This window comes from Monodelphis domestica, chromosome 4 (genome assembly GCF_027887165.1).
Source record: "Monodelphis domestica isolate mMonDom1 chromosome 4, mMonDom1.pri, whole genome shotgun sequence".
NCBI classification, from domain to species: domain Eukaryota; kingdom Metazoa; phylum Chordata; class Mammalia; order Didelphimorphia; family Didelphidae; genus Monodelphis; species Monodelphis domestica.
The window spans coordinates 368333469-368354904 of NC_077230.1; the positions used below are offsets into that span (position 1 = coordinate 368333469).

The following is a 21436-nucleotide window of genomic DNA, read 5'->3' on the forward strand; positions in this document are numbered from 1 at the left end:
TCTCCTGGCGCTGGCCCACGGCTCTTTCCCAGAATCCTACTCTGACCTAAGGGCCCCCCAGCTTTGCCCTCTGGCCCACTCGGCCTCCCCCGCCCCAGCCTCTTCTGCTCTTGAAAACGCTGGCAAGGACCGGGGGTGGGAGGGCCCCCATCCAGGCCTCTCCTTCCGGAGGCGAGGAGCGAGGCCGGAGGGGAGCGGCCTCCTGGCGACCCCCGGCCCCACTCACCCCATCCCAGGCACAGGAAGCGTTTGCGGACGAGGCGCGTGCGGATGCGGCCGATGACGGACAGGTAGGACTGCCAGGCCTCAGTGAGCACCCAGCAGAAGGAGGAGAGGAAGAAGAAATGAAGGAATGCTGCTGTCATAGTGCAGACACCCTGGAACAGGAGGGAGGTGCCTGTTCCCCCACTGGTCCCTCTCACAATGGAGGAGAGCCTGCTGTGCCCGGCGGAGGCCAGGCGTGGCGGCCGGCGAGGGCACGCCGCCGCGAGGACGGGCACAAAGGGGACCAGAGGCGCGACCCAGGCGGTGCCCCCATGGAACACCCGGGGACACGGGCGCGGGTTAAACAAGCGGCCCCCGGCACAGAGCCAGAGGCCGGGCCTCTCGCCCGTCTTGAGAAAGGAGCCGGGACAAGGCCGTGTGAGGGTGAGCCCGAACCCTGGACGCCAAAGCTAAGGCCCTTCACGAGGCCCCTCGCAGCCCGGCCTCGTCCGATCGGGCGGGCACGGCCCCCTGGCACCGGCTTCGGGCTCCTGGGGAGCACGGGGTGCTGGCTGTGCTGCCACCTACCCCCAGCCCTCCCTCTTCCCAGCAGTGCCAGAGCCTCCCAGAGCGCCCCCCACTTCCAGCGCCCACACACAGCACGACACAGGCCTGGTGACACGCACAGGCAGCTGGGAGAGGCGGGGAGGCCACCCACGCTCAGACGCCACTCCAGGGACAGACACAGACTCCAAGCCTCTGCTGTCACGGGGAAAGGGGGTGCATCCTTTCCCCCAAGGAAGCAAACACGCCTGTACTAACCGGCGGGTACACACACCCCGACACATCCCCCCATGCACACAGAGATACCTGCCCCCCAACATTCTATCCAGGCTCGCACCCCGAGGCCCCCCGACACCTGCCTTGCTCAGAATCTGGGACTGCCCCACCAGGATGAGCACGTTGGAAGCCAGGATGGAGACGCAGAAATTCAAGAGGATGATGGAGCGTTCTGACTTGATGAACCTGGGGGGCAGAAGAGGCATGGGGAGAGGCGCCCCCTGGAGGGCCAGGGGCACCCCTCCCCACCCGGGCTGGGCACACCTGCGCTCAGAGCACTCTCGGGGCCCCCCTTCCAGGCCCCGCCAGCCCTCGCAGTCTTCGGGTACTTTACATTTTACAAAGGGCCTTCTTCATAGCACCCCCACCTGCAGCCCAGGGCCCCTGACTCTAGAACCCAGGCTCCTGGGACTTGGCAGGGGCGAGGCTGACTGGACTCTGTCTTGGCCCCTCGCCACCCCCTTCCCTGCCCCTTGAACCCACATGGGCATGCACCCACCTCCAAAAGGCAGCGTAGATGGCAAGAAGGGTGAGCAGGGCCATGCAGGAGACAGCACAGCCGATCATGAGGGGCACAGAGGGGGTGCCTGAGAGCTCCAGACTCTAGGCCAGAGAGAAGAGGTGTCAGAGGGCATTGTCCATGCTGGGGTATCCATGTGCGAGTCACCGGAATCCTCCAGAGCCCGGGGGCTATCAGAGCTGGGGGGGGTCCCTAGAACTAGGAGGCCAGGACTGGGAAGGAACTGAGAACACAGACTCTCAGAGCTGGGGGGTCCCTAGAACTAGGAGGCCAGGACTGGGAAGGAACTGAGAACACAGACTATCAGAGCTGGGGGGCCCTAGAACTAGGAGGCCAGGACTGGGAAGGAACTGAGAACACAGACTCTCAGAACTGGGGGGCCCTAGAACTAGGAGGCCAGGACTGGGAAGGAACTGAGAACACAGACTCTCAGAGGTGGGGGGCCCTAGAACTAGGAGGCCAGGACTGGGAAGGAACTGAGAACACAGACTCTCGGAGCTGGGGGGCCTAGAACTAGGAGGCCAGGACTGGGAAGGAACTGAGAACACAGACTCTCAGAGCTGGGGGGCCCTAGAACTAGGAGGCCAGGACTGGGAAGGAACTGAGAACACAGACTCTCAGAGCTGGGGGGCCCTAGAACTAGGAGGCCAGGACTGGGAAGGAACTGAGAACACAGACTCTCAGAACTGGGGGGCCCTAGAACTAGGAGGCCAGGACTGGGAAGGAACTGAGAACACAGACTCTCAGAACTGGGGGGCCCTAGAACTAGGAGGCCAGGACTGAGAAGGAACTGAGAACACAGACTCTCAAAGCTGGGGGGCCTAGAACTAGGAGGCCAGGACTGGGAAGGAACTGAGAACACAGACTCTCAGAGCTGGGGGGCCCTAGAACTAGGAGGCCAGGACTGGGAAGGAACTGAGAACACAGACTCTCAGAACTGGGGGGCCCTAGAACTAGGAGGCCAGGACTGGGAAGGAACTGAGAACACAGACTCTCAGAACTGGGGGGCCCTAGAACTAGGAGGCCAGGACTGGGAAGGAACTGAGAACACAGACTCTCAGAACTGGGGGGCCCTAGAACTAGGAGGCCAGGACTGGGAAGGAACTGAGAACACAGACTCTCAGAGCTGGGGGGGGGGGCCCTAGAACTAGGAGGCCAGGACTGGGAAGGAACTGAGAACACAGACTATCAGAGCTGGGGGGGGGGGGGTCCCTAGAACTAGGAGGCCAGGACTGGGAAGGAACTGAGAACACAGACTCTCGGAGCTGGGGGGGGGGGTCCCTAGAACTAGGAGGCCAGGACTGGGAAGGAACTGAGAACACAGACTCTCAGAGCTGGGGGGGGGCCCTAGAACTAGGAGGCCAGGACTGGGAAGGAACTGAGAACACAGACTATCAGAGCTGGGGGGGGGGTCCCTAGAACTAGGAGGCCAGGACTGGGAAGGAACTGAGAACACAGACTCTCGGAGCTGGGGGGCCTAGAACTAGGAGGCCAGGACTGGGAAGGAACTGAGAACACAGACTCTCAGAGCTGGGGGGCCCTAGAACTAGGAGGCCAGGACTGGGAAGGAACTGAGAACACAGACTCTCAGAGCTGGGGGGCCCTAGAACTAGGAGGCCAGGACTGGGAAGGAACTGAGAACACAGACTCTCAGAACTGGGGGGCCCTAGAACTAGGAGGCCAGGACTGGGAAGGAACTGAGAACACAGACTCTCAGAACTGGGGGGCCCTAGAACTAGGAGGCCAGGACTGAGAAGGAACTGAGAACACAGACTCTCAAAGCTGGGGGGCCTAGAACTAGGAGGCCAGGACTGGGAAGGAACTGAGAACACAGACTCTCAGAGCTGGGGGGCCCTAGAACTAGGAGGCCAGGACTGGGAAGGAACTGAGAACACAGACTCTCAGAACTGGGGGGCCCTAGAACTAGGAGGCCAGGACTGGGAAGGAACTGAGAACACAGACTCTCAGAACTGGGGGGCCCTAGAACTAGGAGGCCAGGACTGGGAAGGAACTGAGAACACAGACTCTCAGAACTGGGGGGCCCTAGAACTAGGAGGCCAGGACTGGGAAGGAACTGAGAACACAGACTCTCAGAGCTGGGGGGGGGGGCCCTAGAACTAGGAGGCCAGGACTGGGAAGGAACTGAGAACACAGACTATCAGAGCTGGGGGGGGGGTCCCTAGAACTAGGAGGCCAGGACTGGGAAGGAACTGAGAACACAGACTCTCGGAGCTGGGGGGGGGTCCCTAGAACTAGGAGGCCAGGACTGGGAAGGAACTGAGAACACAGACTCTCAGAGCTGGGGGGGGGCCCTAGAACTAGGAGGCCAGGACTGGGAAGGAACTGAGAACACAGACTATCAGAGCTGGGGGGGGGGTCCCTAGAACTAGGAGGCCAGGACTGGGAAGGAACTGAGAACACAGACTCTCGGAGCTGGGGGGGGGGTCCCTAGAACTAGGAGGCCAGGACTGGGAAGGAACTGAGAACACAGACTCTCAGAACTGGGGGGCCCTAGAACTAGGAGGCCAGGACTGGGAAGGAACTGAGAACACAGACTCTCAGAGCTGGGGGGCCCTAGAACGATGGCTATCAAGGCTAAGAAAACTCTCAGAAATTGGACTGGTATAATTGTAAAGAAACTTAGAACATGGACAAAAATAAGAAGAGGCCTTAGAATACAGTGTGTCAGCAGAGAAGTCTGACCCTGTCGTTTTACAGACAGGGAAACCGAGCCTCAGGATGGGGCAGGGACTTGCCCTAAGTCATTAGCAGGGGCACCGCCATGGGCATCCCAGGGCAGTGAGGAAGTGAGCGAGCTGGTGGGCAGAGGCAGGGGAGAAGGAGACTCGCCCCTGCATCTACTGGACAGGTATGTTCTGGTACCCATGTACGTGAACATGGATGCACTGTGATGGCTTTCTCATTCACACACGTGCACACACCCCCTCACCAGGTCCTTGGGCAACTGGGCGAGCACAGCAAAGGTGGACAGCTGTTGGCACTGGCACCGAGTGTGGGCCTGCTGGGTCTCCAGGGTCTGGCAGCTTTCCGTGTCCCACTCCCCAGAGCTGGCATCCCTAGAAGTGGGGAAGCATCCTGGCTGTCCCTCGTGCCCCTGGCCGAGGGCACGTTGAAGCCAGGGAGATGGAGGAGCCACCTAGATGGCCAGGACACAAAGCACCTGGGTACCCAGGCACCAGTTGGTAGGGAGAGCAGAAGAGTGAGGGTGACCAAGTTTACTCGGCAAGAGGCTGGGCCCTCAGGGATGAAGGTGCCCCCGGGCCTGCCGTCCCTGAATGGCAGGACCACCATCGCCACCCTCCCCGGGCCCAGCCCTGGGCACCCACGCACTCACGCTCTAGAGTAGTCCCACGTGGCACAGTGCGGATCCGAGGTACCCTGTGGAAAAGAACAGTGTGGTGATGGCGAGTCATGTCTAGTCCCCAGGCCCTTGTCCTTGCCCCCTACTCAATCCTGGGGAAGTGTGGGAGCAGAGGACTAAAAATGGGGGGCAGCTAGATGACTCAGCGGATTGGGAGCCAGGCCCAGAGACGGGAGGTCCTGGGTTCAAAGCTGTAGGAAAGACTTCCTACGTTTGTGACCCTGGGCAAGTCACTTAACCCCCATCACCTACCTAGCCCTGACCGCTTTTCTGCCATAGAACCCATACACAGTAGTGATTCTAAGACGGAAGGGGAGGGTTGGCAAGAAAAAAAGATGGAAGACTTGGAATAGCGATACAGAGAAAGGAGAAACCCATGGAGGCGAGGTGCATTCCAAAGCGGGGACTGCAGCAAGGAAGACTGAAGCTAGACACCAGGAAGAACGGGAAAGCCAAAAGGAACAAGATCCCCCCATCCACTCCTATCGGGGAGAGAGAATGAACCACCCCTGACCCCACTCACATTGATGACGTGTGACAGCTCCACGGTGATGAGAGGTTCTGTTGGCTTGGTGGGTGGCCGCACAGTGACCGTCAGGACCCTGGAGCTGACTGCCAGAGGGGGCCTGTGGGCACAGAGTGGGGTCGGGGCTTGTCCTCTCCACATGGGAGAGTTCGGGGTCCTGGGTTCCATCTGATCCGGAGGGCATCCCTGGGCCCTACCTGGGTGCTGGCAAGATGAGGCCTAGCGTCCGGTACAGCACAGCTCCAATCACAAAATAAGACGACTCGTCTGTTTCTGTGGGGAGAGGGAGCGCGTGGGTGAGGGGCTGGGGTACAGGAGGCAGAGGCACGGGCGCTGCCAGCCCCAGAGCAGAGCTGCCCTTACCGGAAGACGGAAGGCTCAGCACCTCCTTGGGCACAAAAAGCCGGTCCTCCGAGTGTCGGGCCCAGTCTTTCATGCCCCGGCGGCCCCGCATGGGAAAGGTGATGTCACTGGACACGGCGGAAACGGGCTCCCTCTGGATGCTGATCACTGCAGCGGGGCCAGGAAGGCAGAGGTACGGACCCAGGGACACGCCAGAAGAGCGCCACGGAAGGACGTGCGGAAAAGGGCAGGGAGATACCAGAACAGAAAGGAGACCGAGTGCAGAGACGGAGACAAGATAAGAAAGCAGGTGGGAGATGAATGAGCCCCGTCGTCTGTTCATCCATGCGGGTCTACTTTGCTCCCGGCCCCCCCGAACCCCACCACCCCAAGGCCTGCCCCATACCCAGGTTGTCGGTGACGATGAGGGAACTCTGAAAAGCCTTGAGCGCATCCCCTACCAGATGGATGAAGTCCTCTACCACCCGCAGCAGGTGAACAGAGCCGGGGGACACCTGAAGGCCAGAGGCAGCATGAGGAACCTGGGGGCTCCCCTGCCCCCCACAGCTCAGGGCCACAACCATCTCGCCCTGCTCCCGGCCTCCCTCTCCTCCCCTGCCCAGGTCCGCTTACCTGTTGGGCGTCATCCCATTTCTCCTTGTTCTCCGCATCTACCATGTAGCTGACCACTTGAAAGAAACGCTATAGGGGGAGGGAGAGGATCTTAGGGGGTGCCCAGAGCCCTGTAGTTCCTGCCTGGCACCATCCACCAAGGCTGGCACCAAGGCATGTGTAATGCCCGCTCACAGGACAACTTCTTCAGCCAACCAAGCTTCTCTCTGAGCCCTGGCGCTGTCTTGGCCCCAACCCCAGACCCAGAATTCCTCAATGGCGGGAGTCACGCTCTGCCAAAGGGGGAGATCCATCCCTTCCTCTTCTGCCCGCCATCTTCCCCAGGGCAGGCGGTTGTCTAGGAGGGAGCTCTTGGGGCCCAGCTGAAAGGACGGGGACTCTGGAGATGGATTCTAATCCTGCCTCTCTCTCGCTCGCTCCCTCTCCTTCCCCAGGCCTCATCTCTACGCTGACCCCTCCCATCTCAGAGGGTCCGGGCTGCCTAGCGCTAAGTGCCTGGCCCTGCCACCTGGACGTCATCCGCCGAGGGCACGTAGGTAGCTCTCTTGAAGGTGTCAGTGACGTTCCTCAGGATGTCCACAGAGAAGAGCAGGTCCCCGCTGTAGTAGGTGCGCCGGGCCAGAAGCTCCAACAGGCTTCGGACCACCTGAGACATGCCCTCGCCAGCCAGCATGCGCTGGCCCTTGGCCAGGTGTTCCCGCAGCTGTGGGCAAGAGGGATCGGGCAGGCAGGGATCAGGGAGGCCTCCCCGGACCCCGTCCCCCTCGGCCCCAGCCCACTTAGGAGAGAGGCGGTGCTCACTGAGCATCGATAGGGCAATGTGGACAGGGTCAGACACCCGGGAGAGGTGGGCACTTGGACGGGAGGGCACAGACACCTGGGAAGAGACACCCAGAGAGACGCCGGTGGAGGCAAGAACAGGCACAGGGTGCACCCTGGGTGCAAGGACCGGATCCCACTAAGCCCTGCCCGCCCGCCCTCTGAATCACAGCCCGGATGGGCTGCACCTACCGAGAGGTGCAAGTATCGGTATTCGTGTGAGATGCACCGGGCGAAGCTGGGCAGTCCCCAGTAGGCAACCCCCTGGGCACTGAGCAGACAGCGGCGGCTGGCAGACCCTAGGAATGAGATCCAGGTTGGAGGAAGACCAAAGAGATCAGGCAGACCAGGAGCACGAGCCAGTGGGGAAAGGGCACCCCTCCACGTGGGCATGGGCATAGGGGCTGCCTACCTGTGGCATTGGGTGGGCACTTATTATAGATGATTTCTCCCGCTGCTGTCTTCTTCCAGGTCATCAGCATGACGTACTCATCCCTGCACATCTCGTGGAGGGCTAAGGAGGGAAACGGCACAGCCTGAGCCCGATGCCTGGCCGCCCCTGGCCCACAGCATCCTCTGCCAGCTGTCTCCTAGCAAGCTCCCCGTTGACCTCAAGACCATAAAGCCTTCCTTAAGGGTGGGAGGAACTTCGGAGGACATCTGGTTCCTCTCCAACAAAAGATCATCCAGGCTCTGAGGCAGCGACGAGAAACTGCCCCCCTCCTTCCGAGGCTGCCCATTCTCCCTCTGGACAGCCGATCGCTGGGAGGTTTTTCCTTCTATCGAGCTGAAATCTTTCTCTGCACAGCACCCAGGTCTAGCGGACCTCCCTTGCCCGTGGCATTCCTCTGGCTCATTGACCCAAAGCTTCCCGTCAGTGGGTCAATTCCCCCTCCCGTCCAGCCCCTGGTCCATAGCATGCCAGGATTCCCGCCCGGGAGGGTACCTGGACACTTCTTCTCATTACAGGTCTTCACTTCCTCACCGCTGCCCTCACAGGGGTATCCCTGAACCCCCGTGCCCTGGCACATGCGGAACCGTCGCTGCCAGCCTGTGTCACATGTCTTGGAGCACAGGCTCCAGGGGTTCCACGGGCCCCACTTGCCATCAGCTGCTCGGAGGATGGTACCCATAAGGCATGGGGGGAGGGAGAGGAGGACCAGCACTGTGCTCATTCATGGCTTCCCACTAATGACCACTTCCCTCCGTGCCTGTGACCACTCCTGCCACCACCTCCTGCCCTCTAGCCTTTGGGTCCCCTGCCCAAGATGACAAGGTTGGGGTAGGAGCTGGGGGTGGGGAGCCTGCCTGGAGATGAAAGAACTTAGGGCTGGAAATGATCTCTTTTATTTTGTGGAGAAGGAAACCAAGACCAAGGGAGATCAGACTTGCCTACGGTCACACAAGTGGTAAGGGGCACAGCTGGGATTTGAACCTATGTCCCCAGACACCCAAGCCCGGGGCTCGCTCTTCCTCACTCTCTCCCTCCTTTCCTTCCTTCCTTCCTTCCTTCCTTCCTTCCTTCCTTCCTCTCTTCCTTATTTCCTTCCTTCCTTCCTTCCTCCCTCCTTTCCTTCCTTCCTTCCTTATTTCCTTCCTTTCTCCCTTCCTCTCTTCCTTCCTTATTTCCTTCCTTCCCCCCTCCTTTCCTTCCTTTCTTCCTTCCTTCCTTCTTCTCTTCCTTCCTTATTTCCTTCCTTCCTTATTTCCTTCCTCCCTTCCTTCTTCCCTCCTTTCCTTCCTCCCTTCCTTCCTTCCTTCCTTTCTTCCTTCTTTCCTTTCTTCCTTTTAAAGAACTCTTACCTTCTGTCTTAGAATCAATATACAAGAGCAATAGGGGTTAGGCAATGTGGGGTTAAATGACTTGCCCAGAGTCGCCCAGATAGGAAATGTCAAGAGATCAAATTTGAACCCAGGACCTTCTCTGGCTGGCTCTCAATCCACTGAGCCACCTGGCTGTCCCTTGCCTTCACTCCATCAGAGAGCATCGGTCATGGCCTCCCCCCTCCATAGCACACTGCCCATCCCTTTCCCTGGGCATGTCCAGCCCTCACCTGGGCACTCCGGGTTGCTGCACTCTCGGGCATCAGCGTGGGCACCCCGGCACTCGCCCCAGCCATGGGCTGCCACACTACACCGGCGGCTGCGCTGCTGGGTCCCATTGGCACAGGACACGGAGCAGCGGCTCCAGGGGCCCCACTCCAGCCACTGGCCTTCCACTGCCCCAGGGAGACATAAACAAGAGAGGACGCCAGCTAGTGAGCTAAGGAGAAGGCAGGGGGGAGCGAGGGCAGCAGCGAAGGGCACCGGGACCACCTAACTCACCTCCCCATTGTACAGGCAGGGGACTGGAGGGACTGGAAGGCAATGAAATGGTAGAGCTGGGATTCCCACCTGCATCCTCCAGAGTACATCTGGGCTATTCCCATTATCCAGCTGGCTGAGTTCATGCACGGGGGGCACCTACTCTCCTTGAATATGGTGTCCTAGACCCATAAGAGTCCCCACCCTAGCCTGGGAGCCAGCCGAAGAATGCCAGCTGAGAACAAGAGACACGACCTGGTGGGCACTGCCTGTGCTCAGGTTCAGGGCACCACGGGCACGGAGCCTAGCTACAGGAGAGCACAAGGCCTCGGTGGATTCTGCCAGGCAGAGCTGGGGCTGCCAGGGGCTGAGAGAGGGTACCCCAAGACCCCAAGCCTCTTAACAGAGCAACCTCCCTGACCCAGAGGCAGCCCACTGAGCCATTCTCAGGCTCCAGACCCCTCTGCAGTAGGAATACTTCTTGGAAACCCGCTTTGGGAGGAGGCACCAGGAAGGGTAGGAAGCATGCCAGCAGCAGGCCTCTCCTCTGGCTGCTGCCCCTGGGGCTGGGGGCTCTTTGAGAGATCCGAGATGGTTAAGTCTGCCCCTAAGCCCCCTCCCACAATCCCTGCCTGCCACCTGCAGACATTTGGAATCGGGCCTTCCGAGGCTGGGCTCGAAGGTGGAAGGGACCTGGACCGTGGAGATCTTGTCCAACTCCCTCGTGTTACAGACCAGGAAGCCGAGGCCCAGAGAGGACAAGCCCTCTGCGCCAGGTCTCAGCACCAGAAAGGGGGGGCAGAGCTGGGATTGGGAGCCAGGGCTCCCCAGGCCTGAGAGCGGGGCTCGGGGACCCTTTGGACTCTGAAGGCCAGAGGTTGCAGAGATGTCAGTCACCAGACCGCAAGCCCATCACCATAAATCCAACCGCCCTCAGAGAACAGCGCTGGGCAGTCTTTCTCCTCAGTTCTCTGGGGGCCCCACGGTAAAGTAGGCACTGGAAAGACTCCCTACCCAAGCCTCAGGGGCGCCCCTTCTACCCCTAGCAGCCAGGACAGTCTCAGATCCAGGACGGGTCTCCCCATCTGCTCTCTCCCGTCCAAATGGCCCTCCCCAGCCCCAGCAAACCCCAGCCCACCTCTCGGGCTCCTTCCTGCCCAATAAACTCGGTAAGTAACCCCAGCGCCCTGGCAAAGGGAAGATAAGGGGTCAGCAGGATTGGGGGGTGAGGGCGAGGAAGGGGGCAAAGGAAAGAGGAGGGGAGGGGTGGGCGCTACTGACCCGGACAGGCAGCCAGGTTGCAGAGCTTAGTCTGCAGCTCGGGACCTTCGCAGGTCTTCCCACCGTGCTGGGGGGGCACACAGGTCCGCGTCCGGCTCCGGGACCCCCGCCCGCAGGTGCGGGAACACAGGCTCCAGGGCCCCCACTCCTCCCACAGGCCAGGAACTGTAAGGAAGCACGCCACCCAAGTCACCTCTCCCCCCTCCCCTGCCCCTTCCAGGCTTAACACATCCCAGGGAAAGCCAAGACCCCCCAAGCCCAGCCAGGACCCCAGGACTACCTCCTCCCACCGAGAGCAAGAGGGGGAAGGACTTCACAAAACACCTGGCCCCAGCTCCCTCCTCCTACCCAGAGGCCTGGGCTGACATCACAACACAAAGAACAGAGCCAAGCCTTCCTAACTCCAGAGCCGGGCTCTGGCCGCCCCACGCAAAGCCCAGGAAGGACCGGATTCTGACAGCGGGGGAGGGGTGGCCACCAACGCATCACCCACTGCCCATTGGGCAGGGTTGGCCAGGAACACCACCTCCCCTTCCCCAGTTATCTACAAGACCGCAGCCTCCACTATCAGCCAGGAGAAGGGGTGGATGCAACAGTCAGAGAGGGACGGATTTAGAGCGGAGAGGTCATCTAGGCTACTCTCTCCATTTTACAGATGAGGAAACTGAGGCCCAGAAGTCACTTGCCCAGAGTCACACAGGCATTCGATGGCAGGACTGGGATTTAAATTTAGGTCAAATGGGAAAGACTGTGTCCTTCGTGTATCACCATGCCCTGGGCCATGGAACCCAGTGCTGAGGACCCCCATCGGAGAGCTGGGGCCAATCCTTGCCATGGGCCACGGTCAGGGGATCCAAAGTTGGAGACTTGGCAAAGGAGCCAAGGAACTCCATATGTGGAGAACGTGGCAGAGATCCAGCCCTCCCAGCCCCCCAGAGACACAGACGAGGACAAGGACACGCACACACACAGGGGCACGCCTAGAGGCCTCGAGGCCACGAGCAGGACCGCCCTGTCCCCAGCCCTTTCCAGGGGCCCAGTACTCCCTCCCAGCACACAGCTGGGCCTAGGCTGCTGCTGCCCACAGCTGACCGGCCGGAAGGGGACTTCTCTCAGCCCTGGGGACAGACAGCCAGACTGACCTTCCGGTGTCTACAGCCCGCTCGCCTAAGCAGAGATGGAGGACAGTGGCTAGGAAGTAACTCTTCCCCAGGGGAGGAGGGAAAGTGACCCCAGAGCTGGGCTGTCGGAATATCCCTGCTGCCCTGGGCCCTCCCCTGACCATCAAAGCCTCCTTTGCCACGTCACAGGATGGGAGGCAGAAAGGAAAATAGAGGCCCAGGAAGGATCACTTGCCCAAAGTTGCCACATCACACAGGTGCTACGTGATAGGAAGTAGGATTCAAACCCAGATCCACTGACTCCTAATCCAATACCCTTGTCACACTATCATGCTTGCTCTGGGCCTGGGAACAGATGGGAGTGCCCCCGATCCTTACAGGACCTCCCTCAAATGAGGGTCTCCACTGAGGGTCGCTGACCCTTTCCCAGAGAACGTCCACTCTGGATGAGAGGCCCTGGCGGCTGGGCGGGGGGCAACGCCCCTCCCTTGGTGACCCAGTGTTGGTGTACTTAGGGGGCGGCCCCAAGGGCCGTACCTGGACAGGTGTCTGTGTTGTTGCAGGTCCGAGTCTCCCGCAGTGGCCCACTGCACAACGTCCCATACGGGGAGGAGACACAGGAGCGAGTCCGAACCTGAAGGCCCTGCCCACACGTCAGAGAGCACACGCTCCACTGAGACCACTCCTCAGCTGCTGGGTCTCCTAGGAGAAAGGGACACGGCGTGTTGGGGCACGGGGGGACAGAAGGTGCCACGCAGGACAGGGTCACAAGGCTACTCTGAACGGTACCAGGGCACTTCTGTGCTGAGGCTGACGGGTCATCGGGCTGTTCTGTGCAGACTGTGGGCTCACTGGGCTGTTCTAAGCAGACTGTGGGGTCACTGGGCTGTTCTAAGCGGACTGCGGGCTCACTGGGCTGTTCTAAGCCGACTGCGGGCTCACTGGGCTGTTCTAAGCCGACTGTGGGCTCACTGGGCTGTTCTAAGCCGACTGTGGGCTCACTGGGCTGTTCTAAGCAGACTGACGGGTCACTGGGCTGTTCTAAGCCGACTGTGGGCTCACTGGGCTGTTCTAAGCCGACTGTGGGCTCACTGGGCTGTTCTAAGCAGACTGACGGGTCACTGGGCTGTTCTAAGCGGACTGCGGGCTCACTGGGCTGTTCTAAGCGGACTGTGGGCTCGCTGGGCTGTTCTAAGCAGACTGTGGCCTCGCTGGGCTGTTCTAAGCAGACTGTGGGTTCACTGGGCTGTTCTAAGCAGTCTGTGGGTTCACTGGGCTGTTCTAAGCAGACTGTGGGTTCACTGGGCTGTTCTAAGCAGACTGTGGGTTCACTGGGCTGTTCTAAGCAGACTGTGGGCTCACTGGGCTGTTCTAAGCAGACTGTAGGCTCACTGGGCTGTTCTAAGGCTCACTGGGCTGTTCTAAGCAGACTGCGGGCTCACTGGGCTGTTCTAAGCGGACTGTGGGCTCGCTGGGCTGTTCTAAGCAGACTGCGGGCTCGCTGGGCTGTTCTAAGCAGACTGTGGGTTCACTGGGCTGTTCTAAGCAGTCTGTGGGTTCACTGGGCTGTTCTAAGCAGACTGTGGGTTCACTGGGCTGTTCTAAGCAGACTGTGGGTTCACTGGGCTGTTCCAAGCAGACTGTGGGCTCACTGGGCTGTTCTAAGCAGACTGTAGGCTCACTGGGCTGTTCTAAGGCTCACTGGGCTGTTCTAAGCAGACTGCGGGCTCACTGGGCTGTTCTAAGCGGACTGCGGGCTCACTGGGCTGTTCTAAGCGGACTGCAGGCTCACTGGGCTGTTCTAAGCAGACTGTGGGCTCACTGGGCTGTTCTAAGCGGACTGCGGGTTCACTGGGCTGTTCTAAGCAGACTGCGGGCTCACTGGGCTGTTCTAAGCGGACTGCGGGCTCACTGGGCTGTTCTAAGCGGACTGTGGGCTCACTGGGCTGTTCTAAGCGGACTGTGGCCTCGCTGGGCTGTTCTAAGCAGACTGTGGGTTCGCTGGGCTGTTCTAAGCAGTCTGTGGGTTCACTGGGCTGTTCTAAGCAGACTGTGGGTTCACTGGGCTGTTCTAAGCAGACTGTGGGCTCACTGGGCTGTTCTAAGCAGTCTGTGGGCTCACTGGGCTGTTCTAAAGCGGACTGCGGGCTCACTGGGCTGTTCTAAGCAGACTGCGGGCTCACTGGGCTGTTCTAAGCGGACTGCGGGCTCACTGGGCTGTTCTAAGCGGACTGCGGGCTCACTGGGCTGTTCTAAGCGGACTGCGGGCTCACTGGGCTGTTCTAAGCAGACTGTGGGTTCACTGGGCTGTTCTAAGCGGTCTGTGGGTTAACTGGGCTGTTCTAAGCAGACTGTGGGTTCACTGGGCTGTTCTAAGCAGTCTGTGGGTTCACTGGGCTGTTCTAAGCAGACTGTGGGTTCACTGGGCTGTTCTAAGCAGACTGACGGGTCACTGGGCTGTTCTAAGCGGACTGCGGGCTCACTGGGCTGTTCTAAGCAGACTGACGGGTCACTGGGCCGGGTCACTGGGCTATTCTAAGCAGACTGACGGGTCACTGGGCTGTTCTAAGCGGACTGCGGGGTCACTGGGCTGTTCTAAGCAGACTGTGGGCTCACTGGGTTGTTCTAAGCAGACTGTGGGCTCACTGGGTTGTTCTAAGCAGACTGTAGGCTCACTGGGCTGTTCTAAGGCTCACTGGGCTGTTCTAAGCAGACTGTGGGTTCACTGGGCTGTTCTAAGCAGACTGTGGGTTCACTGGGCTGTTCTAAGCAGACTGTGGGCTCACTGGGTTGTTCTAAGCAGACTGTAGGCTCACTGGGCTGTTCTAAGGCTCACTGGGCTGTTCTAAGCAGACTGCGGGCTCACTGGGCTGTTCTAAGCGGACTGCGGGCTCACTGGGCTGTTCTAAGCAGACTGTGGGCTCACTGGGCTATTCTAAGCAGACTGACGGGTCACTGGGCTGTTCTAAGCAGACTGTGGGCTCACTGGGTTGTTCTAAGCAGACTGTAGGCTCACTGGGCTGTTCTAAGGCTCACTGGGCTGTTCTAAGCAGACTGCGGGCTCACTGGGCTGTTCTAAGCCGACTGTGGGCTCACTGGGCTATTCTAAGCAGACTGCGGGCTCGCTGGGCTGTTCTAAGCCGACTGCGGGCTCGCTGGGCTGTTCTAAGCAGACTGACGGGTCACTGGGCTGTTCTAAGCGGACTGCGGGCTCACTGGGCTGTTCTAAGCAGACTGTGGGCTCGCTGGGCTGTTCTAAGCCGACTGCGGGCTCGCTGGGCTGTTCTAAGCCGACTGCGGGCTCGCTGGGCTGTTCTAAGCAGACTATGGGCTCCCTGGGCTGTTCTAAGCGGACTGCGGGCTCACTGGGCTGTTCTAAGCAAACTGTGGGCTCACTGGGCTGTTCTAAGCGGACTGTAGGCTCACTGGGCTGTTCTAAGGCTCACTGGGCTGTTCTAAGCAGACTGCGGGCTCACTGGGCTGTTCTAAGCAGACTGCGGGCTCATTGGGCTGTTCTAAGCAGACTGTGGGCTCGCTGGGCTGTTCTAAGCAGACTGTGGGCTCACTGGGCTGTTCTAAACGGACTGTGGGCTCACTGGGCTGTTCTAAGCAGACTGTGGGGTCACTGGGCTGTTCTAAGCAGACTGCGGGCTCACTGGGCTGTTCTAAGCGGACTGCGGGCTCACTGGGCTGTTCTAAGCAGACTGTGGGCTCGCTGGGCTGTTCTAAGCAGACTGCGGGCTCACTGGGCTGTTCTAAGCAGACTGTGGGGTCACTGGGCTGTTCTAAGCAGACTGCGGGCTCACTGGGCTGTTCTAAGCGGACTGCGGGCTCACTGGGCTGTTCTAAGCAGACTGTGGGGTCACTGGGCTGTTCTAAGCAGACTGCGGGCTCACTGGGCTGTTCTAAGCGGACTGTGGGCTCACTGGGCTGTTCTAAGCGGACTGTGGGCTCACTTGGCTGTTCTAAGCAGACTGTGGGCTCACTGGGCTGTTCTAAGCAGACTGTGGGCTCGCTGGGCTGTTCTAAGCAGACTGCGGGCTCACTGGGCTGTTCTAAACGGACTGTGGGCTCACTGGGCTGTTCTAAGCAGACTGTGGGGTCACTGGGCTGTTCTAAGCGGACTGCGGGCTCACTGGGCTGTTCTAAGCGGACTGCGGGCTCACTGGGCTGTTCTAAGCAGACTGTGGGCTTGCTGGGCTGTTCTAAGCAGACTGTGGGCTCGCTGGGCTGTTCTAAGCAGACTGCGGGCTCACTGGGCTGTTCTAAGCAGTCTGTGGGCTCACTGGGCTGTTCTAAGGCTCACTGGGCTGTTCTAAGCAGACTGCGGGCTCACTGGGCTGTTCTAAGCAGGCTGTGGGCTCGCTGGGCTGTTCTAAGCAGGCTGTGGGCTTGCTGGGCTGTTCTAAGCGGACTGCGGGCTCACTGGGCTGTTCTAAGCGGACTGCGGGCTCACTGGGCTGTTCTAAGCGGACTGCGGGCTCACTGGGCTGTTCTAAGCGGACTGTGGGCTCACTGGGCTGTTCTAAGCAGACTGTGGGCTCGCTGGGCTGTTCTAAGCAGGCTGTGGGCTTGCTGGGCTGTTCTAAGCGGACTGCGGGCTCACTGGGCTGTTCTAAGCGGACTGCGGGCTCACTGGGCTGTTCTAAGCGGACTGCGGGCTCACTGGGCTGTTCTAAGCGGACTGCGGGCTCACTGGGCTGTTCTAAGCGGACTGCGGGCTCACTGGGCTGTTCTAAGCGGACTGTGGGCTTGCTGGGCTGTTCTAAGCAGACTGTGGGCTCACTGGGCTGTTCTAAGCGGACTGTGGGCTCACTGGGCTGTTCTAAGCGGACTGTGGGCTCACTTGGCTGTTCTAAGCAGACTGTGGGCTCGCTGGGCTGTTCTAAGCAGACTGTGGGCTCACTGGGCTGTTCTAAGCAGACTGTGGGCTCGCTGGGCTGTTCTAAGCAGGCTGTGGGCTTGCTGGGCTGTTCTAAGCGGACTGCGGGCTCACTGGGCTGTTCTAAGCGGACTGCGGGCTCACTGGGCTGTTCTAAGCGGACTGTGGGCTCACTGGGCTGTTCTAAGCAGACTGCGGGCTCACTGGGCTGTTCTATATTGAAATCAAGACGCACCTCCACCCTGGACAACACTCTCCTGGAAGATGATCTCGGCTTGGCTTCAGGGACTCTAAGCTGATTTCTCTGATCTCTTTCGCAGTGTCTGGTGATGGCAAGGCTCCGGGCACAGGGCTCTGCCCTGCCTGCGGGCCTCAGGCTCCCCTCTTCCTCCCTGTGGTCAGTCCCTCCTTCCCACCAGCTGCACAGCTACCCTCCCTAGAGCCCCTACAGGCTCTGACTCCCTCCTTGCTGGTCAACAGCTCTATCAGACTCAGCATGGAGGAAGGGCCCTCCCAGGTGAAATTCCCCGTGCCCAGATCGTCCCCAAACTCCTCTAGCTCCAACCCCCTGCTCTCCCCAAAGGGCTGGGGAGGAGGAAAGCCCTAGCACAGGCTGCAGACACATAGAAACAAGCACAACCCCCAACATGCTAAGCACACGCCCTGATGCACTATAAGCACATGGGCTGACACGTCACAGGCCCGCAGACTCAGACAGACTCGGTTACCTGTCTGCGCCATGTACACTCCGGGCTCGTCTGCTGACCTGGGCCACTGGGTTCTCACCTTCGGCTCTTCTTCCGGCTCCTCACCTGCAACATGGAGATGCCCTCAGCTGGGGGCAGGAGATGGGGGCCGGGGGAGAAGAGGGGACCCGCCTCTCCTCTCTCCCCCATCCTCAAAAGTCTGGGACGGCCCACAGGGTCTCCGGAGAGCATGCACAAGCCATGAGGAAGAGGAGCTGGAGAGGGAGGGAGGTCTAAAGGCCCTCAGGACCGGCGGCTGTCAGAGCGGGGAGGGCCCGAGCGCAGGGAATGGCAGAGAGGAAAGGAAGCTAGACATCATGCAGCTGGCCTTGCTTCGATGCTCCGGGGAACTGAAGTGCCGAGAGAGAGCGGAGGTCCTCTCTTGGGCCCACACTGGGAGACGGTGAGCGGCAAAGCTAGACCTGAATCCAGGACTCCCGACTCCTAGTCTCTGAAGAGTCTCCTCCTTGCCTGGCCTGTCTCTCCTGCCTGGCACCCCATCCCAGGAACCCTTACACGCCCGCCTTCTCCAGGCTGCCAAAGCTCATGCCCTCGATGGTCCAGCCTGTCTCCCTGACGATGGCATCAATGCCCTGGCAGGCCCCTCCGCTCAGGCCCTCCACCTGTCTCAGATGCTTCACGGTTGGGAGGAGAAGCGTGCTTTCTGGGCACTCCTTCTGGGGCAGAGAATGCCTGGGTGGGGGCCAGCTCGATGGATGGCCGTGTCTGCTGAGGTCACCCCAAGGGGAGAAGCCGGAGCTCCTGAGCCCCAGACCGAGGAGTCCTGCCAGCCACCCAACTGAGAGAGAGCGAGTAGGTAGTCTACGGCCTCATCTAGGGCATGATGGAACCAAAGTTCGTGGCAGTTGGTCTCACTGGCCTGAGGAGATGGGCAGCCCCAAGATTTCCCCCAAAAAGAGAAACTGAGGCACGAACCTGGGAACAGTGAGACCCAGATTGTCTAGGAGGATGCTGGGTGGTAAAGCCCTGTGTGTATATGTCTATAGAGAAGGGGCATCTTCCCAACATCCCCAACCACACAATTTCACAAACTGTTATAGATGAAAAGCAGAGGATGGGGAATGAGAATGATGGTGCTCCTACCTACTACGTTACCTTGGGCAAGTCACAACCTCTCCACACCAGTGTCCTCATCTGAAAAATGGGGTGGTATGATCCCACACCTGACACTGGCTGGGCAAGACTCTTGCCCCCAGGGCAGCCGGGTGGCACAATGGATAGAGCACCAGGCATGGAGTCAGGAGGGCTTTACTTCAACCCTTCCTAGCTGTGTGACCTTGGGCAAGTCACTTTATCCCGCTTGCCTAGTCCTTACCCTTCTGTCCTAGAGATATTACTAGGACAGAAAGTAAGAATTTTTTAAAAATTAAAATAAAATAAAATAAAAAGACGTGTTGCCTTTGAGCCTGACAGGTTTGGGATAAGGAAAGGCTTTAGTAAGCTAAAGAATACTTTGAAAATGGGAGCTACTAAGAGGACTGGCTTTAGAATCAGAGGCCCAGGATTTGAATTTTGCCTTTCCCATTGACTCTCGGAGCGATCTTGGGGAAGTCGCTCAGTGCCACTAAGCCTCGTTTCCTCATCTGTAAACTGAAGTGGTTGGGCGGGTACCCTCTGAAATCCCCTCCAGCCCTACAGACATGCCCTTAACAAGCAGGGTCAGGGCTCTGCTGTATCTGAGGGCTGCAGAAGTCAATCGTTATATTTACACCTTGAAAACGGATTGTCTAGACTGAATGAAGAAAGTGATGGAGAAAATGGTGATAATGCAGATTGAGCTTAGAAACTAAGCGTTGAGCATCTATCTGTTTTCCCAGAGAATTGCTACTAAATTTCATTAGAATACCACTGGAGGTAAGGCTAACCCACAGAGACACACACAGTGGACCTCATCTTTGTACGTGTGCCACCCCTTGTGCCCAGCACGTATCTATTTTTCAAAGCAAATCCCATTTCTTACAAGAAGTCTTCCCTGATTTCTCCCACATCACCCATCCCACTTTTTCTGAGTCTTTGAAGCTGCTCAGAATCAAAGCCCTAAAACAGTTAGCATGGCAGCTTAGGATCCAAAAAGGTCTTCAGAGGACCTATATATAGTCCATGAATTGGTGATCTGGGTCGCTCAGTGGAGAGAGAGTATCAAGCTTAGAGTCAGGAATACTCATCTTCTTGAGTTCAAATCTGGCCTCAGACACTGAACTAGCTGGGTGACCCTGGACAAGTCACTTAACCCTGATGACCTCAATTTCCTCATCTATCAAATGAGCTGGAAAAGGAAATGGCAAACTGTAACAGTTAAAATTTAGGGGAGATGGGGAGACTGAGGCAGGGAGAAATTAGTTTCTCTCTGCAAGAAGTATTATATTTTTTAGAGGTTTATTAAAGGTTAAAGATTAAAGAATATACAAGTAAGAAACATGTGCCTAGGCCAGAGGCCTAGACAAAATAACCTCACATCACACAAGAGACGCGCCTGCTCCAAAACGGAAGTCCAAAAAGAGCCAAGAGAGAGAGACCCTCAAAAGCCTTTGAATCTGCTTAAATACCTTCTCGATCTCAGCCCAGGTGAGATTACAAGGCATTCTGGGGAAGTGGAGCAAAGGCTCATGGGGATTGTAGTCCTGTATTCGAGTCCATTTTTTACAAAATCACTCTAGTATCTTTCACAAGAAAACCTCAAATGGGTCCCGCAGAGTCAGGCACAAAGTGAAAAAAAGACTGAACATACACCCCTACGTGAATTAAGTACCCGTCATATACCAGGCACTGTGCTATTTAAGACCAAAAACGTTCCTTGTCCTCAAGGGGCTTGCAGATCACCAGCTGGGGGAAGCCACATGTACAAAGGTAAATCTAGATAAAAGAGAGCAGCCTGAATCTGTGATCTGATTGGTCTAGGAAACACCCAGGTAAGGAACACCCTCACCAACGCAGGCATCCACACTTTCCTTGATGCTTTTTCTAGTTTCCCAAAACAGCGGCTCCTCAAACTTTTGGGTCTCAGGACCCCTTTATGCTCTTAAAAATGGAACGCCAGAGAGCGTTCGGTTTTGAGGGTTAAAGCTATCAAAATTCACTGCATTCAAAATGAAAACCAGTAAGTATTAAAAATATGTATTGGGGGGCAGCTGGGTAGCTCAGTGGATTGAGAGCCAGGCCTAGAGATGGGAGGTCCTGGGTTCAAATCTGACCTCAGACACTTCCCAGCTGTGTGACCCTGAGCAAGTCACTTAACCCCCATTGCCTAGTCCTTACCCCTCTTCTGCCTTGGAGCCAATACATAGTATTGATTCCAAGATGGAAGGTAAGGGTTAAAAAAAAAGTATTAGGAATAATAATAATTAGCCCATTACATGTTAACACAAATAACATATTTTATGAAAAATAACTTTTCAAAAATAAAATGAGTGAGGAGAGTGGTATTGTTTAACTTATTTTTATCAATCTCTTTAATGTCTAATAATTGTCTAATCCTCTTCTGCAATCAGTGTGTGGTGATATTTGGTTTTAGAATATATGAAGAAATCCACTGGCCTCAGAGACTTCCCAGCCATGTGACCCTGGACAAGTCACTTGACCCCCATTGCCTAGCCCTTATTGCTCTTCTATCTTGGAACCAATACACAGTATTGATCCTAAGATGGAAGGTAAGGGCTTAAAAAAAAAAAAGAAATCTAGCCTCACACAGATAAATAGTTGGAAAAGGGGGAAGGAAGGGGCTTTTTTTTTTTAGATTTTAAAGATATTTTACTAATTATATGTAATAACAGTTTTCCACATAAGATTTCTGAAGTCCTAAAATCCAAATAGTTGGG

The 21436-nt window shown here is 57.8% G+C and overlaps 1 protein-coding gene across 14 annotated transcripts in view; it reads right to left on the bottom strand.

Moving 5' to 3' along the window:
* The window catches only part of ADGRB2 (adhesion G protein-coupled receptor B2), an 81287-nt gene that overhangs the window by 16858 nt on the left and 42993 nt on the right, over positions 1 to 21436 (bottom strand). For 3 of the 14 annotated variants that reach the window (XM_056795243.1, XM_056795245.1, XM_056795253.1), the window contains 17 exons: positions 17583 to 17666; positions 12510 to 12674; positions 10852 to 11016; positions 9321 to 9485; positions 8213 to 8377; positions 7679 to 7780; positions 7459 to 7565; positions 6956 to 7150; positions 6448 to 6516; positions 6221 to 6329; positions 5670 to 5982; positions 5470 to 5572; positions 4920 to 4963; positions 4515 to 4641; positions 1544 to 1647; positions 1128 to 1230; positions 227 to 377 (listed from right to left, as the gene is read on the bottom strand). In XM_056795243.1, the coding sequence (XP_056651221.1) occupies positions 227 to 377; positions 1128 to 1230; positions 1544 to 1647; positions 4515 to 4641; positions 4920 to 4963; positions 5470 to 5572; positions 5670 to 5982; positions 6221 to 6329; positions 6448 to 6516; positions 6956 to 7150; positions 7459 to 7565; positions 7679 to 7780; positions 8213 to 8377; positions 9321 to 9485; positions 10852 to 11016; positions 12510 to 12674; positions 17583 to 17666 (2271 nt within the window). The remainder of the gene's footprint in view (positions 1 to 226; positions 378 to 1127; positions 1231 to 1543; positions 1648 to 4514; positions 4642 to 4919; positions 4964 to 5469; positions 5573 to 5669; positions 5983 to 6220; positions 6330 to 6447; positions 6517 to 6955; positions 7151 to 7458; positions 7566 to 7678; positions 7781 to 8212; positions 8378 to 9320; positions 9486 to 10851; positions 11017 to 12509; positions 12675 to 17582; positions 17667 to 21436) is intronic. The other 11 variants (XM_056795247.1, XM_056795255.1, XM_056795254.1 and 8 more) reach the window with 6 other exon arrangements.